This window comes from Centruroides vittatus, unplaced genomic scaffold, assembly GCF_030686945.1.
Source record: "Centruroides vittatus isolate TY-2023 unplaced genomic scaffold, ASM3068694v2 contig_250, whole genome shotgun sequence".
Classification (NCBI taxonomy): Eukaryota; Metazoa; Arthropoda; class Arachnida; order Scorpiones; family Buthidae; genus Centruroides; species Centruroides vittatus.
Window position 1 is genome coordinate 323,605 of NW_027121584.1, and position 20,331 is coordinate 343,935.

The 20,331-nt window shown below is 28.9% G+C and overlaps 1 protein-coding gene across 3 annotated transcripts in view; it reads right to left on the minus strand.

Annotated features, from left to right (window-relative positions):
* Arpc1 (Actin-related protein 2/3 complex, subunit 1A) overlaps positions 1-20,331 on the minus strand; it is a 67,140-nt gene that overhangs the window by 45,188 nt on the left and 1,621 nt on the right. For all 3 annotated transcript variants that reach the window (XM_067265853.1, XM_067265854.1, XM_067265855.1), the window contains exons 2-3: positions 5,168-5,278; positions 4,941-5,092 (exon numbers count right to left, since the gene is read on the minus strand). In XM_067265853.1, coding sequence (XP_067121954.1) covers positions 4,941-5,092; positions 5,168-5,231 — 216 coding nt within the window. In that variant the 5' untranslated portion in view covers positions 5,232-5,278. The remainder of the gene's footprint in view (positions 1-4,940; positions 5,093-5,167; positions 5,279-20,331) is intronic.

Here is a 20,331-nt window from a genome sequence, read left to right on the forward strand (position 1 = left end):
ATAACTTGATTATTATAATCTTCGAGCCACTTAGTTGTTGAGAGTGAACAACGAATGCTGGCATTGTCCTGTTGGAAGATCCTCCAATTTCTTCTCCAATAGGTAATAAATTATTTTTTAGGACTTCTTGATAACTTTTAGATGTCTATCAGTTAAAATCACTAAATTTAATAAACCATTAAATCCAAAGCAGCCCCATGCCATAACAGAACCACCACCCTGTTGCCTGCTGAAAAAACTGCTCTCTTCTTTCCTAACATCCTGCCATTAATTAGACCATACAATTACTGGCATGATGTTAGGAATTGTATCTACCATTGGTCATTCCATAGCATGTTATCTTTAGCCCACTGCATTCTTGCCAATTTGTGTCATTTTGTTAGTGATGGTTTCTTTATAAAGGCATCAAATTTCGTATGTGGAGCTGCTTAACTTCTTTGATGAACAGTGCTTTTTGATATTTTTAATTCACTTTCAAACAAAATTTGACAAACTGATTTATCCTGTTGTGAAGCAAGGTGCACAATTTGATTATCATCCCTTTGAAATGTGATTTTGGGTCTTCCTGATCGATGTTTAGAAGGTATTGGTGATGATTTTCTCAAAATTTTATAAATTCCAGTAGATCTGTTCATTAAAACAGCGATTTCCTTGACATGATAGCCTTCTGCTTTTAATATCCATATTCTTGCAATTTCTTTCATACTAAACTCTCTTCCATGTGGAATTTTGGAAAGTTTTGATTCAGTATTTAAATTACTACTTGACAACAAAGTGTTGTGATAAAAATAAAAATAAATGACAAGTTTCTTTTGCTTCAAATTTTGCAATTCTGTTTTATTATCTATACTTTTGGGACAGCCAAAAAATATATTTTTATTGTTAAATTGTTGTATAATGATCTTTAATTTTGAAATTATCAACGATCAGTGTAAAGTACTTTTTGCATATGCAAATGAAATCATTCTCATTTCTCTTGAAATCATTCCTAACAATTCTGAAAAGCAGTAAAATATTGATACTATAATGCAGATTATATATACTTTTGGGACACACCATATGAGTACACTGACATAAAGATAAACTATTTAAGAAGAAATCACATGAAGTACAAAAGTGAGTTAAAAAAATACATTGGAAAAACAAAAATGCAATTCAAAAATTTTGTTTAAACTCATTAATATATGTCAGAAACTGAAAGATGTTGAGTGGTGAAGTAGGCTACCCGCTTACTGGTATTGCTTATTTATAGTGCAATAATCTTCATTCAAGAAATAATATATTATTTCTTGAATGAAGATTTGGACAGTTGGACAGTGGACTTCCCATGGGTACACCCCTTTCTTGTACGTATACTGTGCGTCCACTGTCCGGAGATTTATGCGAAATGGTTATCAGGACATTAGAAAGCAAGACTCTTCCGTCATTTCTCCCGAACATCCTGTTGTACAGAAGATATATAGACGATATCATCATCCTTTGGAAGACAGAACAAAATCTAAAACAATTTGAAGAAGCAATGAAAAATAATCCTTATGGCCTGGTAGTAGAACTGGAACAACAAAGTAAGGAAAGAGTACACTTCTTAGACATAGACATGGAGATTAAATATAACACAGTACAGACACAAGTCTACAGAATAAAGCCTACAACAATACCAACATACATTCCAGTAGATTCCTGTGATCCATTTCAGTATAAAGTAGCCGCATTTAGAGCGTTAATACATAGAGCCTATACCCATTCTTCAACCGCCCATTATCTACATAAGGAATTATCCTACATTAAGAACATAGCTAAACAGCACTGTTACGGCAGCATCATAAGTAAGTTATGTAACCGACACAGTCGTCAACAAAATACTCCAGAAGTTGAGAAAAAAGTAAAGAGGGATAGTAATGAGGAAACCATTGAGAGAATCCCGATATCATATAACTCACAGCTAAAAAGAGTATACAACACAGTGGCAAGAAAAAAAGGATTAAAGATTGTATACAGAAGAAACCTTTCCATATATGATATATTAAGGAACGGGAAAGACAGATCTGACCCGAATGGACTCCCGGGTGTATATAGCATTCCTTTGAAAGACGAGAGATGGGATAGGAATTTATTTTACATCGGTTCCACCAAGTGGCCTTTAGATATTAGAATATAAGAGCACAAGTCCGATATCACACGTAACAAATATACAACAGCTTTGTCCACATATGCCACAAACCCAGACGTAATACCATTTTCTGAAGAAACGCAAATTATCCAAACCACCCAACATCAAGAGCATTTAAGAACATTAGAAGCAATCAAAATTTTTAAGGCAGATTGCGATGCAGGATGCATTAATTTTAAAGAAGAAAAGAACCTCTCCACAGCATGGCAGTGCTTATTGGAGGACGAATCAAGACTGAAACAATAGTATACTCATAAATAAGAGATATCTTATTATGACGTGCACTCAACGCAACCCCATTGGCCGATTATATTTTTTCAAAGCGGCTCGTGAATTACTTTCTTTTAAAAATTATTTGGAAGCAAAGCACGTTATATGTTTTAAAAAACCTTCAAATCCAGTTTCAACGGAAAGAAATAAGTAAGCCTGACGAAGATTCCAGAAAGGGAATCAAAAACATTTGCTTTTTGAAAGTTTTTGCACTGGTTATTGGTTTTGGATGTGAGTACTGTTTTTAAACAAACTGATGTGGTGAGTGAATATGCTTTCGTTCATATTTCGTTTAGTTCATAACTGTAACCAATAATCTGGCTAATTCATAACTGTTTTGTATCAGCACCCTGTTTGTCAAGTTACCATGCAACGTTAAGAAGAAATATTACTCCTGTCTACATTGATATTGCTTACTGCTCATACTATCATGGCAACATTTTCTATAGCTTTATATTGTATTAGCTTTAGGCATAGTTTTAGTTTAATTTTAAATTTATTCTTTCACCTTGTATAATTTTTAAGTATAATTCTTAAGTATACTAAAACCTTTTGTTAACCAACTGATGAAGGACTATTTTCTATTAGAAAATAGTCCGAAATGCATTTTGGATTTTTCAGTTTCTATACTTTTGTAATCATCTTATTGTACACCCCATTTTTGTTTTATTAAATGTTTTTACTTTGATTCTTGAGTGTTTGTGCCCATTATCATTGGTGTGATAAGCCCTACTATTATCTACCTCACGGTTATAGATATTTTAATTAATTTAAGGATAAAATATATTAAACACAGTGGTCACATGATTAGAAAAACATGACAGCTTAGTGTTTGACCTTGAAACATTTTTCCCTGGTTGAGTCATTTCACCGAATCACGATATGTAGAAAGATAATTCCACATAATCTCTGGGTAATTTTGTGACAAAGAGGCACAAGTCTAGATATGCCTCATTCATAAATCATTTATAAACAACGTTTATGGCATCTTTGGAGGAATGTCCATAAGTTATATTTTCATCAGATATTTGAGAAATGCCTAGTGTTTATTATTCCATAGAATGCAAACAATGTTACATAGAGATATGTGACTCTGCCACAACACAAAAGACTCAGGCTTATATTTAAAAGTGAATCTAACTCATTTTGGCCAAATTTTAAGATACACCTTTTTGTATTTTCACTAACAATATCCAATTATAATTTTGAAAAGAATCAGAACTTTTAGATTTCACTTTTTAGTGAAACTGGTGTTGGAATTGTTAGAAATTTTATTGAATTCAACTTGAACTTCAACCCATCACAACTTGAATTCAATATCATGTCAATAATTCCACAAAAACAAAAAAATTATGACACATGTCTTTATGCTTCACAAAACTTGGCACAATAGTAGAATAACTACTAACCATACTGCTTATTAAGTTACCAAATATACACTCTTTATTTTAAAAATGTTTTCAGTACAAGTTCAGCCATCTTCAGTTAGAGTTTTGAACTTTAAGAATAGCTTATATAAAAATAGAACATAAAACAACAAGCTTTTAAACTAAACAGAACTATTTAAATTACCAGCATGTTTTAAAGTAACAAGCCTTGACCAGAAGAAGAAAAATATTTAAATTATGTTTTAGAACACAGTTCACTTTTGCTGATTATAACAACATTTTACTGTTGTGTGTAAATTGTTCTTAACTGAAGATGGCTCAACTTGAGCAGAAAACATTTTTTTAAATAAAGAGAGTATATGTTTGTTAACTTTGATAAGCAGTATGATTAGTATTTATGCAAAAAGAATTAATGTGGTTTCCATGACAATTAGATGTTTAAACATTATATAGAAAAACAATTTTTGTTCTTAGAAAACTGAAAATTATATACTTTAATCAATTTAAAAACAGAACAAGTAAACTATATCAGTAAATGTATTCAATAAATAAATTTATATAAATCTAATAAAATAATGCCAAAAAGAATGAAATTTTTGTATTGAGAATGAAAAATCTCAATATATTATGAAAACAGCCTCATGCTATAAGAAGTGAATATCTTTTCATCGTAATCATTAAATTTTATTACAATATTTTTAACTAGCAGACTTTCCATGGGTGTACATAGAATCAGTTTTCTAGTTACATTTTCAATAAAGAAAGAAAAAAATATTACAAAACTAGTCCTCACTTCTATTCCTTAAATTCTATACCACCTTAAAACTATCAGTTAAAGTTTGAAGAAAAAAAGTATATATATATTCTTTTTTCTTATGATTCATTATTATTTAGTTTCACAAACACTGATACCTTTTTTTTTTTAATCTTAAATTTTCTCTTTATCTTAAAATTACAATTTTTTGTTTAATTATATATAATATACATAATTCATACATAAGGAATATATTGGAAAATATATTATTATTTTATTATTATTATTTTTTTTATTTGATAAAATGTATTTATATATTTTTCTATTTATATTTTGAGTAGTTATAATTATTACTTACTGCAGAACAAGTGACAATTCTATTAGTGTTTGGTGCCCAATCAATGCTTGTTACCCGTAAATCATGTTGTGTTAGGACATCAATACATGACCATTTATCACTCTCCTGTTGATAGATATGAACTTCATTGCTATTTGGAGACAGAGCAAGTTCTGTAAAATATAAAAATAATATAAAGAAAATACTTTTTATAACGTGTACAAAAAACTATTTAATTAGCAACTTACGAGTTCTATTCTGATTCCAAGCATGACACGTTATCGGATCTACACCAAAACTATGTATCTCCATTTTTATTTTATAGCCAAAAATATCTTTATGCAACTGGAATTTCTATTCTGAAATAAATTAATATTAAATGAGATTAGAATTTACCTTTGTATTATTTTAACAGATAACAGTATAAGAAATTAAATTTGAAATAAGAAATGCATAATATTTACAAAATATTTTATATAAATATTCTGCTTAATTAAAAATAACTTGAATTAACAAGCATGCCTTAAAAAAAAATCAATTATCATCTATATCATTTGAAAATATTATATAGATAATCTTAAAATTTTTATATCTAAATTTTATTTGAATGTTCACCTATGAATTAAAGAGTACATGCAAAGATGTCATCCTCAAAATACTATTTTTCAGAATATCTAGATATCACACAACAGCATTTTCAAACATTAGAAAATAAGTCAAACATAAAATACAATTTGTTCAAAGTTTAGACCATCTTTATCTTATCTAAATAGTAGTGATAAGCAAAGAACCAATTTCATTATTTACACCACTATTTTTTTCTTTATCATCAATACTACAGTATATAATAAATTTTATTATTATTCAGAGAGCAAAACATTTTAAATGGCTATTTACCATCAACAATGGATTCACAGAATATATAAATTTTTATTCAAAAATCATCTTTGAACTAAGATTATTGTATAAAAGTAATCAAAAATTATCTACACTAAATAATAAAAATGATTATTTATTGGGTTGTAACAAGACTAATTTAATGATTAGAAAAAAATGTTCAACTATTTAATTAACAAGATTTGAGATAATTTTTATAAAATTTATACACTTCAAGACATTTTTAAAGAGTTTCATTAGCAAGAGCAGATAATGATAAAGTAACTCTTGAAAAGAAAAAAAAATTAATGATATTTGAAAGAAGAACATTTTAAAATAGTGGTTTACAGAATACGACACTATGTTCACGAGGCAAATGATCACCTTAATTAATCAGGCTATTAATATGCTATAATTAATAATTAGAAACTAAGTAATTTGGTACTAGAGGTATGTGTCAGGTACCATCTCTTATTTAAATTAATGATTTATTAAATAATTTAGAACCAGAACCATCTGGAAGAAAAGAACTAGCCCAGAGCAGGGTTTAAACTTGCAACCTCTGCTTAGAACTAGCCCCACTTTGGGCTAGTTCTTTTCTTCCAGATGGTTCTAAATTATTTAATAAATTATTAAATTATTATAATTATTAATTTAGATAAGAGATGGTGCCTAACATCTATCTCTAGTACCAAATTACTTAGTTTCTAATTATTAATTATAGCACATTAATAGCCTGATTAATTACAGTGATTGTTTAGCTTAGTATCAATACATTGGATTTTGGAAAGTTGATATTTACTATGTTCACATATATTGTCAGATTAGTGAAAATGCCAAACAAAAGTTCTTCACAATTCTTAGAATCCTTCCAATTGGATTTGAGCTTTAATATTTAATAATTGTAAAAAAATAATAATAAAGTGCAAAAAAATGGAATTCCTAATTGTGATATTTTGTGTTTTATTAAAATGTTGCAAAAAATTATCAGAACTGAAAAAAAAAACAAAGTTAATAATAAAAATTCATAATTCAAGAAAGAAATATTGAGTAAAATCAAATAATTTATATTAAAAATAAAATATGAAAGTTTAGTGAAATAAAAAGAAATTATACTAATTAATTAAATCTGAAAAATTTTAATATGTACTGTACAGTAATAATATGTTGCAATATCATTATCATTTACATCTAAAGACTGAAAAGATAGGATGTTTCCTTTTAAATGACATGGCTAATTCATTATTAGAGGAATTAGAGGCTTGGAAGAAGGAAAAAACTTAGGCAATAAAAAGAAACATTATGTACTATTTCATTGTGGACATAAAAGACAGACAGACAAACAATACTCTCTTCTGATCTATTCTGATTTACGTACAAAATTACCACCATTCATCAATCACACACAAAACTTATCATTCAATGGTATCAACATTCCCCTAGTTTCTGGAGAAATCACTGCACTCACAGTGAGGTATGTGACAGATAACACTACCTTACTCTCTTTATATCTGCATAAAACTCTATGAAAACAAATGTATAAAAAACATTAACTTAAGATATTTTTAATGCAATTGAAAATTTCATATATTGCAACTTCTAAAGATTCAAAATATTTGAAACACTTATATTCAGAACAAACTGTAAACATATCAGGTAAAAAATATTTAAAAAATCAATTAGCCTATATTTTAAAAAAAAATTATATATCTAATGTTTCCTTATTTGATTTGTCTATATTTGTTCAGCTGTTGTCAAATGTCATATCAAACTCATAGAAGCACAGAAGACAATTGATCCAATCAACAGTTCCAGAATAGATCTCAGATTTTATTTTATAATCAAGATAAATGGCGATTTTTCCCAGCACACATTAAAATGTGATGAATTAATAATCAACCAATCATCAGCCAACGATCTTCAAACATCAGTTTTCAAAATAGAAAACTCACAGAGTCTAGGCAGTTTTCTATTTTGAAAACTTCCCAGTTAACACAAATACAGCAGACTGCCAAATTTGAAAGATACAAAAAATGAATGATGCATGGATTATATACATTCGTATGCAACAACATGATATGAAGCAGGCCTGCGAAGTCTTGTGTATTCAACAAGACTAGTAGAAATTCTACAAACAAGACTGAAATGTTCATTCTTATTTTGTAGAATTTCAACATGAATGTTTCTACAAAATAAGAATGAACATTTCGGTCTTGTTTGTAGAAATTCTACTAGTCTGCTAGGTGCTTTGTCATTAAGAAAAATTAAGATCTAGAAATGTTCTTCCAGACTAAATATTTACACATTAATTTATTCAGATGTTGTAAATAAAAATGTAACAAACTTTAATCCAAATAAAATAAATACAAAATTAAAAGACTGAAATGAAAACTATTTTAATGATTGAAAAGTTTTTCTTGCTTTACTTTACTGCCTATTTCTTCTTATTTATAATTTGTATGTGATTTGATGTGACAAAATCAAAAGTACCAACTTGAAGAAAGAGAATTGAATTTGAAGGAGATTGCCTTATTTCCATTCTTCACTAAAGAATATATTTGAAAATCCAACAAAGTTCTATGCTTCATTTCTCTAACCACCTTCTATCAATCAGTTGAGAAGTTAAAGATTGCTAATGAGTTCACAAATAAAGTTCAGAAACTGACAGAAAGAGATGTGTCTGTAGTTCTAAATAAGGAAAGTTTTAGCCTTCCTCCTTCTGAAAATATGACTATTTCCTGAAATATCTTTTAAGCTTATTAATTAAATTTATTATAAAGAAACTTTCTGGACATTTATAGTCTATCATTAAATGAAAAGGAAAAGACATGGAACAAAATCTGAATTCTCAAATTCTGAAAATACATTCTGATAACATTGAGAATACAAGATTCTTGATTATAAGCAGAGCCTCAATGTTACCAGAATATCTTATAGAAATTAATTGCTAAATGTAAATATTCATTTAAGTACAGATGGCTTCAATAAGAGCACAGCAATCAGGTGAGAATTTGTTTTTTCAAGATATATGAAGATCAAAGTTATAACTTAAATGCAGTAATAGCAATCTTTTAGCTCAAAATTCATCATCATAAGAACTAAATATTTAAGATTCACATACAACTCATGAGCAACTGTCTACAACTGTTATAGGCTAATACCATATTTATTTGAATGTATGATACTAAAATCTAAAAAAAGTGCATCTCTGAAAATAAGGTAATAAAAAAAATAAATAACAAACATTTTCTTCCATACACAACAGACATCAGGTTCTACATAAAGAATACAGAATGGAACAACAAATTAAAAATCAAAATAGAACATTTTTTAAATCAAATACAAATGTAGTGATCACATATGACAGGGTCCTCTATTCCAGCTGTAAGGAGATAGCCCAATGTGTAGCATCAGGATTGATTTTAAATGAAGTCCTACTGTTTTCTCAATGATTAGAAATGAAAAGGATCCAAAGTCACATACCAGGTGTCTGTAGCATTCTCATTCAAGATAACAGACTACACTGGTCATACAAATATATAGGTGATACAGCTAGGAACATCAACAGAAGGATTGAACACAAATACAGCCTCAAAAAAATGCCTTTCTAACACAGCACTGGCTACCTATACTAGTGACTTTAAATGAAATAAAGAATTCTATAATGTATTGATAATTCTTATTCTCTCAGCACAATACTTAAGTTTCAGCAATTTAGAAACATTGTCTAAAGAATCAATTCTAATATTCCATCCATCATCATGTGAGGTTATTATCATTTCATTTTTTTCAGATTTTAAATACCTTAATACTTTGATTGAAAATCATTTGTTTGGCAACATATTATTTAGAATGTCAATGAAGAATGTTAGCAGTGTATCTTGAAATTAAGTTTACTATGCCAAGGTTAGTCTAAGTAGATTAAATTCAGCATTTACAAAACAAGCATAATACAAACTGATTGAGGCAATAAAAAATAGAACCTAAATGCAAAACAGTTGAGAACAGTGAAAAAAGCAATTATTGTTAACATAGTTAACCAAGGAAAAAAATCTTAAAATTATAATGAATCTAGAATATTTAAAAATTGCACAGCTACTTCTGACTTTGCTACTTCATCAAAACAGGATCCTTATCTAAATTTGTAATAATGACATCACCAAGACATTCAATGAAGACAAATCAAAATTTAATTCTTCACATTCACACGAGGAAGACAGTCAGAAAATAAACAATCCATGACAACAGCAAACAAATTAGGAGCAAAGTAATCATATGAAAGAAAACTATGCAATGTTCAACATTTTCATATTGGAATCAGACTACAAAGCAGTAGTCAACTATTTGAACAAGCTGCAACTATTTGAAAAATAGGAAACAGAACTTTATTCATCATGGATGCAGTGAAAATCATTTCATCAACCCTTGTTGAACACTAAAGTGATAATTCTATTAATATTAAAGTGCTAATTTCACTATTGTAAAAGAATTTTAATGTGGAAAGACAGTTTTGTTTATTTCATATATAGTTACCAGCATGAAGAATATATATTTAATTTAATGAAACCCTAATAAAGCAGAACCTGCATAAAAAAAATACAAAAAAAAATCAAAAAACTTAAACTAAGTTTAACTCATCACAAAATTTGTTTATTTTTAATAAGATAGTATTAACAACACAAATTTAAAATATTAATATAAGCTAATTTCACCAATCATCATCTGAAGATGCTGATATGAAATACATGCTCATTGAAACTCATTCATTGATATTTTGAATTTAAGTATTGTCAACACTATCTTAGTAGCATCACAAAATGATTTTAAAAAAATCAACATCTTAAAACTTTAAACATTTGACAAAAATATTTGGTAATTCAATCTTAATTATTATTATCCATTACATACATAAATTTCTAAAACTTCCTTTGTACACAGATTAATATCATATTTAATTGTGCAGTTAAAAGGAATTATTAACTTTTTATTACAGAGTTCATTATATTCGTCTTATAATAAATTATTAATATAATTTACTAAAATTCATAATTGTATTAACTATGTAATAAAAATTTTAATATTTAATTTATTTCCATCAAGTAAGTGAATTAGTTTTGTTTGTAACCAAATATTCTTTTAGAGATAAAAAAGTTAATACTTTGTTAATTATCGTTGACTTATAATACTGAATATAGTGGTACTTGAATATGAAAATGAATCTGTGTATGAAGGAAATGTTTGAAGATTTTAGAAATTATATTTATAATAAATGCACAATAATAATAAGAACTAAATACAGTATACTCTCAATTATCTGTGTGCATCAATAGATTATCTGTGCTTAAGTCTTGATAAAAATTTATATCAGAAATATAAATATTAGCATTAAAATAAATCTGCATTGTTAATTCTTGCTATTTAAAATTGTATATTGAGCATCAGAACTACTTCCAGACTGAAAACACAAATTAAATGGCCTATCAAGTACAGTAAGCGCAATTGATTATTGAACAATACAATTTTACTTATGTCTATACTGTACTTTTTATTAAGTAAATTGTAAAATTGAAGAAAATGTTTTGAATCATTTCCTTATCAATAAATCATTAATATTGAAAAATAAATGACTTTTTACAATAATATCTAGCTGCAACCTTCATTCTCGGTTATTAATACAAGAAATTCATAGTGAACTTCAAGACGTTAGAAAATGTAGAAAAATTTGAACTATTTACATTGAAAATTTTACTCAACTCTAATCACATCTAAAGCTTATTAATTAATTAATTATTACACTCAAAATGTATTTTTATTCATAATATATAAACTATTATGTTAAATTTAATATGAAATTAAAAACTAAATAAAAGAAAAATCAATTAGCTTTCATTAAAACGGACTTGTGGATTATCCGTGTTTCCACATTATCCGTGATTCCATTACTGGAGGTTAGCTCAGATAACTGAAAGTATACTGTATACAAACTAGGTTGGATTTGATAAGTCATATTTTCTCTATAAAAAATGCTAAATTTATAAAATTTAAAAGTTTTATTTTCATTTTGTAATATATAAATATATGTATTTTTTGTCAGTTTCATTATATATTTGAATGTAAATGTTTTGAGAAAAATTCTGTGAAGAATACATTAATTTTTTACTTCAAATATCAATTTAAAATATAAATTAGACAAACAAAACCACAAAATTCTTCAAATTATTCTTGGACGAGTAATAGAATATCCAAGAGTATAACACTTAATGAAAAGATAAGTTGCTTTTAAAAATTACTTAATGATCATTACACTTTACAAACTAAATTTCTTTCCATTTTTGTTAATTGAATTTATGATTTTTTTAATAGTTTGTCTTTATGTCATTTATATTTTATTTTTGATATGTAACTTAATATACTAAGTAAAAGCTTTTAACTTTAACTTAAAAAAAAATTCTCTTGACATTAAATGTGATCATAAATTAAAGTTCTAGAAAGAAGTGTATAATAATTTAAATGTCTAATACAATTACATTCATTTCTCTATATGTTTCCAAATACCTGTATACATCTACTAAATATATATCAAGCTCTTATAAATTATATTTGTAGTATAAAAATTGTTTTATTTAAATAAACACTTATAATATAGCTAAGTTTGAATGAATTCATCAATTCTCTATGCATTTAAAATGTAAAGATTTTCTCAATCATACTTGAGAACCAAACTACTTTCATATTTAAATGTGATTATAGGATCAAATGTATATATTAATAAATAACTGAAACAAAGTCAGAATCTAAATTTATACAAATTCAAAATTATTTTCTGTATAATTAATACTAGTGTTACCACCCATCCGGTTTTCACCCAGACAGTCCGGGAATTGACTCACTGTCCGGGTGAACTATTAATTTTGTCCGGAAACTTCGTAGAAATTGTGAACTCACAATGAAATAAAGTTCTTGCAAATATTTTTATAAATTTACACCATTTGAACAGCGAAAGACTTCACACTCACTGAAACTCATCTGCCATTCCACCATGTTACTCTGTTTACGCAGACGTGTAACTCGCAACCTGCCTCTCAACCTTTTTTCTTTTATTTTTTTTTGCTTGGTATTTATTAAAAATAATAATTGATAAAATTAAGAGAGACCTATATTGTGCAGCTAATATTTATAACTAAAAAGTGCCACCAAACATTATGATATTAAATTGGAAATTATTGTAATATTGGAATAAACTATTAGCAGTGCGAGTTGTTTTTAAATTGACCAACTTACCCACAGCAGGCGAGAGCGCCAAGAACACTCACATACATCACAATTGTCAGCCACAAAAATTGATTGAATGTAGTTGGTAATATCAGTCCTCACTTTGTGGAAACGATTCATTGCGGAGAACCAACCAGTTTGTGTTTATACAGAAGTATTTATTTTCACAACCCAGGATTTGACTACAATGTCATATTAAGGTAAGTTACCTAAATTTCTTTAGTTAGTTTACCTGAAAATGACTTTCTAGTCAAATCCTGGGTTGTGAAAATAATTATTTTTCTATGTATATACAAACTGTTTTCTGTTCTCCATGATCAAATGTGCTCAATTTACAAGAGCTAAAAATAGTTTGTCACGTGTTATCTGATTCTGGTATCGCACATGCATTTATGGGGCATGTAATATTGTAATAATATGAAACTTTAGATAGCAATAAATAGGAAAAATATCTTAAAGATACATTCCAAGTGGTATGTTTATTTTTCTATTGTGAGTATTACTGGGTTCTAGGAGCTGATTTTCCTAATTTCCCAACAATCTTTTCTCAAGATTCGGAAACAGGAAAACGAAAAAAATTCCTGGGAAAGGCAGGAGGAATTACTGCCTGGAAACCCTAGTTATATGTATTTTATAAAGAAATTAAATTAATTTGTAAACAAAAACTTAATCTTTAATAAATTTTGAATTTATGCTGTTTAATTTTTATTTTTGAAACTAAATTCAAAAACTGGTAAAAACAAATTCTCCATAAAAATTTTTAGTTAGTGTATATATTCTTATATATAAGAAATAAATTTTACATATACAAAATTTATTTCTTTTTAGTAACAGCATTTAAAAACAATGTCACAATATATTTTGCATCTTTTATAACAGGTTAACGTGCTGCTAAACACTGGAATATTGCTTGACCTACATTAGCAATTTTATCCAACTTATATTGTAGAACACTAAAGGTAAATCAAAACCTTTTAAATGCCAAAATTACAAAAATCAGGTGACATACATATCATGGCATATTATGTACAATGTACACATGATATGCAAGTTATCACATGCCAGTATAGATATGAAATTAGTTACCAGGATAAAAATATAAATATTCACAACTATAAATATATTTTTTATTTATATTATCTGCTGCATATAAATAATTTAACACATTTAAGCTTAAAATAAATAAAAATCTAATAACAAAAATCTGCTATAAAGTTGTATAAGTACCAGTAAAATTTTAACATATGCCAAAACTGGAACATGTGGTTTTGGTTTGTCATTGTTGTATAATGATAACATATATATAAAAGACTGCAAATATTAAGAAAATTATATATTATCTTTACATTTGAATATTTTTAAAAATAATATGTAACGAAGAAATTATTTATAAAACTTCCCTTATTGAAGTAATTAAACTAATAAAGCATTTTCTGATATAGTAAAAATTATTAATCTTTTGCACAGTTGAAAAATACTGATATAGATATCTATTAATTAATTCTTATCTTACTATTTGTTTATCTTTTGATAAATATGTTCTTACTCAACAAAATTCACACCTAAATGCTAATTCCAGCAGTAAATGAACAAGTAAATTTAATGCTGGAACCTTTTCGGCTGTCTTTCAGAGGCCCTCCTCAGGAATGTATGAAACACACAAATATATTCTTACTAAATAAAATGTAATCTTTAACATACTGATTTATTAAAGCATATTATGACCTATAATTGTTTTCAGAAGTCTAAATTAAAATGAAATATTTAAACTATCATTTACTTTTTAATTATCAATACAATATTTAATAAAACAAGTAACGAATCAGGAAGTACAAGCTAATTTCATAGAAATCAACAGATCAAATCCCCTCACAGTTATCTTTTTTGAATATTAAATAAGTTAATAAAAAAGGGAATAATACACACATTAGATTTATTTATTTTATTAGCTTGAAAAGTTAAAGATGTTTTAATACATTTCTCCAGCAAGATTTTAAAACATGGTCCTTGGGTCCATGGTCCACACAAACAATTTCAAATACTATTGTTTATGTGGATAAACCTTGATTTGAATTTTTATTAAACAAAGGAAGAAAGAGTGCTTCTCAGATGTTTTCAAAAAATCCCAAACAACTTAAGAATACAATTTGTGAACCATTTTTTCAAATGTCACATGGCTTGCCAGCACAATGCCAGACTCACCTGTAAGATCATTGGATCGAGTCTTGACACACTTTTTTCCAAATTAGAATGCAATTTTTGTATAAAATAATTACAAATCATACAGGTTTATTTTCTAGTAAAAGTATGCAGTTTTCTTTTTTAACAGTTTTCTGGACATTTTCATCGATCTTTTATCAGTATCAAATCTGCCTTCAAAATTCATTTTTGGAATTGCTGTCTACAGTACATCTAAATATTTTAAGTTAGCAAATTTGAATAAATTAGTGACAAAAAAAATTAAATAAAATATATATTATTTTACTATTTATTTCAAGCAGATTTACTAGTATGTGAGTTGGGATGATACTTATCATAAAAACAAGAGAACCAATAAGTCCCACAGTTCTCTTTTATTCTTTTATTCACAGTTCTTCAAATTTACAACATCTCGAATTGTAGAAAAGTTTTTTTTTATACTCACAGGGTTTTTTTTAGATTATCAACAGCAAAACATACTTTGTGAACATTCATAAAAATGTCCCTTTCATCCTCAAGCTTTGAAGCAAACCATATAATGTAACATTCTTGCAAAAATTAAGGCCAATAGTTGTTGAACAATTGAATGAATTTTTACACAGTCTTCTTGGAATGATATTTTCCATTGTTGTTCAATCAGATATGAACAAGATGTTTGATAAGTGTTTTTACTTGCCTATAAAAATACTACTATCGTTTCAGAGAGTTACTGTATAATGGAAATTCCTAGCGTACCTGCAATGCCTGTATTGAGGAAGTAACCTCATAGAAGCATTATAATGGAACATGGAATACACTATTTTAAATGTATATTCAAGTTATTCATACCATTTTTACATTCTCAAATATAAAAGTTCTTAATTACATGTATTTTTTAATAAACAGCAATTCTGAAAACAAATTTTGAAGATAAAGGTTTAAAAAAAAAAAAAATACAAGTATTTTTACTGGAAAATAAGTAGACAAAATATATAAACCCATGTGATTCACAATTATTTTATGCAAAAATTACATTCTGATTTGGGGGAAAAAAGTGGACTCATCAAGACTTAAACCAATGATAAAACAAATGACAAACATTTACTGGAACTGAAATCAAAACGTACAACACCTTTAACATATCCAGTACGAAGTTTTTAATAGCTTAAAAACGTTTTCAGCTGCGTTAATCAGCCTTCGTCAGTTAAACGAATACTAACATCAAATCAAATTCGAATTTACAAAAAACCGCGACTGCGCATAGACAGGACTATGCTACAAACAGAATAAAAGAAGAAATTAATAAACGGCAATAAATACAAGAATATGAAGAGACCGTAGTAGGTTCTCTCTCTTTCCCATGCCAAAGCGTAACGTTATTCGACAAGTGACTTCCAGGCAGATGATAGGCCATCCGCATCTCGGTGGTTGATGCAAAGTGTAGATAACTGCGCTTTATGTATCTCTATGTTTTCCATGTATTTGACAGCCTGCCTGGATCGAGTGGCTGTTATGATGGAGGCCTTATCCCAGTGCACCGTTATATCATGTTGTCTAGCAAAGGTCGCTAGGACTGTGCTGTCACTGCCACTGTTTACAGAGTACTTTATGCTCTTTTATCCTCTGTTTCAGGTTATGTAACGTGGCGCCTACGTACACAAGGTCGGTGTTAAAACGATGATCTTTTATCGGTATCAAATATACCCCTGTTAACTCACTCGAGCGATCTCTCCTCTTGTTGTTTCTCAATAGTCGGTAGATTGTTGGATTGCGCTTGTAAATTACGTGCAGATTCTTCTCCCTGGCCACATTTTTGACAACCTTATTAAGAAAGAGCATATAGCTCAACACAACCGTTTTCTGTGGATCTCCGTCGTTGTGCTGCCGGTTATTCTTCTGCAATTCAGTAGCAGAAGAATAACCGGCAAGAAAAGCTCCATGTCCTCAGTTCTCTGTGAGATGGTGCTACGCAACCTCGAACACGATATCTTACAGTTATTCCAGAGTGACATGTTAATATATACCAGGTACGTCGATGACATTTTCATCCTCTGAGCTAATGATTGCAACATCCAATGCTTCATAGACGTAATCAACCAACCCGTACAATCTAACTGTGGAATTGGATCAAAAGAGTGAGTTTCTTGTTAATTTCATGGACCTGTCGATTGCCTGCAAAGAAGGGGAGATAAGAACGAGTGTCTACCATAAACCGGTGTACCAGCCCCTCGTCATCCCCAGTAACTCTGTAGACCCTGGACAATTTAAAATGGTGGCGTTTCGTTCTTGGGTCAAATGGGCTTACACCCACTGCTCAAGTATTCAAGACACTTTGAAGGAGTTGGCCTACATACAAAGGGTGGCTGCACAGCATGGTTACCAAAGGAGTGTCGTTGATCGTCTAATTACTAAATTGCAGAAGAATAACCGGCAGCACAACGACGGAGATCCACAGAAAACGGTTGTGTTGAGCTATATGCTCTTTCTTAATAAGGTTGTCAAAAATGTGGCCAGGGAGAAGAATCTGCACGTAATTTACAAGCGCAATCCAACAATCTACCGACTATTGAGAAACAACAAGAGGAGAGATCGCTCGAGTGAGTTAACAGGGGTATATTTGATACCGATAAAAGATCATCGTTTTAACACCGACCTTGTGTACGTAGGCGCCACGTTACATAACCTGAAACAGAGGATAAAAGAGCATAAAGTACTCTGTAAACAGTGGCAGTGACAGCACAGTCCTAGCGACCTTTGCTAGACAACATGATATAACGGTGCACTGGGATAAGGCCTCCATCATAACAGCCACTCGATCCAGGCAGGCTGTCAAATACATGGAAAACATAGAGATACATAAAGCGCAGTTATCTACACTTTGCATCAACCACCGAGATGCGGATGGCCTATCATCTGCCTGGAAGTCACTTGTCGAATAACGTTACGCTTTGGCATGGGAAAGAGAGAGAACCTACTACGGTCTCTTCATATTCTTGTATTTATTGCCGTTTATTAATTTCTTCTTTTATTCTGTTTGTAGCATAGTCCTGTCTATGCGCAGTCGCGGTTTTTTGTAAATTCGAATTTGATTTGATGTTAGTATTCGTTTAACTGACGAAGGCTGATTAACGCAGCTGAAAACGTTTTTAAGCTATTAAAAACTTCGTACTGGATATGTTAAAGGTGTTGTACATTTTAAACCAATGATCTCACAAGAGTATGACACTATGCTGTCAAGCCACATATTTGGAAAAATGGTTCACAAATCGTACTCATAAGGTGTTTGGGATTTTCCTGGAAACATTTCAGAAGCACACTTTCTCCCTTTGTTTAATAAAGATTCAAATCAAGATTTATCCATACAAGCATTATTATTGAAATCCCCGAGGACCATGTTGTAAGGTCTTGTAAGAAAGTCTTCATCAAAATTTAATTTAGTTGCCTGAAAGCAATTCTTTTAAATAAAATATTCTATTTTTTTTTTACAAGATTAAAGTTTTATAAATAATTATAGAGTTATATAATCCAGAAGTTCAAACAGGATTGGTCAAGCTATAATACATGCATGCATCTTTATATATGTATATATTCTCCCTATAATTCATTCTATATGTTTGGCTCATACTAATTTGAAACTGATGATACTTGTCTTCTTAAATCTGATTTAAGAATGTAAATATTTACTTGTCTATCAATCAAAATTAGGGCTGTGGAGTCAGGGTTGGAAGCAAATATAGTAAAAATTGACCAACTCGCATTTTTTTTATTATGTACTTTATATCAGCAGTCGAAAACTGGCAATCCAAAGAGAAATCTTGACATTGATCAACTGAAGGTTATGTAATGTATTACAAAAGAAATGCAAAATATTTGGTTGCTTTTTCTCACTCATTGGGGATTTTTATTTAAATCTAGAACCAAACACAAAATGACTGTTATCAATAAATAACGTGATTGCAATTGTCATCCTTTGTGGAAGAGAGCCAAGAATCCTTTTTCAAATAAGCAGCAACAAACTTCACACTAATTTGTTATAATTAAACAATTGAATTTCAGATTAATAAAGTAAAATGGAACTTTTGTGATCATTACTCTAGAGATGTTTGTATTGTTTGAAAAAATTTGATAGTGGTCCACGAGATTAAAAATTGAGTTTAGTGGTCCACGAGATTAAAAATTGAGTTTAGTGGTCCACAAGGTCAGAAAGGTTGGCAACCACTGCTTTGTATTATGATCCTAATGAGAATATTAACTTGCTATCTTGCATTACAGGAGACTTCTGTAATGCAAGATGCTATTTTATGATACCTCACCTTCGTGGCATATTGTCATCAAAAGACCCATACAAAATGATTAAGACGACATGGGTTAAATCTAGTATTTTTGAATACTTTACTACAACTACAGATGGAAAACATTTTGTGTTAATGTGTGACTGAAAATGAATATAATCAAAGTATATTTTAAATTATTATTTAGAGGCAGGAGCTAGAGTAGGACCTTCTGAGTTGGAATATTGGTCTACTGACTCCAGTTACAAGATAGCAACTATCAAGGTTGCAAGTTCTCTAAACAGCTATTGTAGTTTTTGTCTCTGGAAAAGGTTTCCTCTTTTTCATCTAAATCAACCATTATTATTTTATATTAATAGAAATTCAGATTTAGGATCACTTTTAACAATAAAACTTGCTTTTAAATTTCTTATTTTCAAAACTATCAGACAAAATGTTAGTTACAACATTATTTTTTTAATATTTCATCATTTTCAAACTTTCATTCTCTCCCTCTCTTTGCAAAGTTTAATCAATTATGATTTCTCAAGATGAAGTACTGCTAACAGTTCTCTGTTATCTTTTGTTGACATATTTACAAGTCCATGAAAATCTCTGAATAAATTATTTGCCTTTCAGTTCACTTTAAAATGGAGATTTAAAACTTCCTAATTTTAGGATTTGTATTTATTAAAAAAAAAAGCTTATCAGTATTTTAACGGTTTTATTAAACTATCATTTCTAATGTTTATATGTCCACATTCTAACACTACCATATTGAAAATCATATTTGTTTCTCCATTACTTTATTTCAT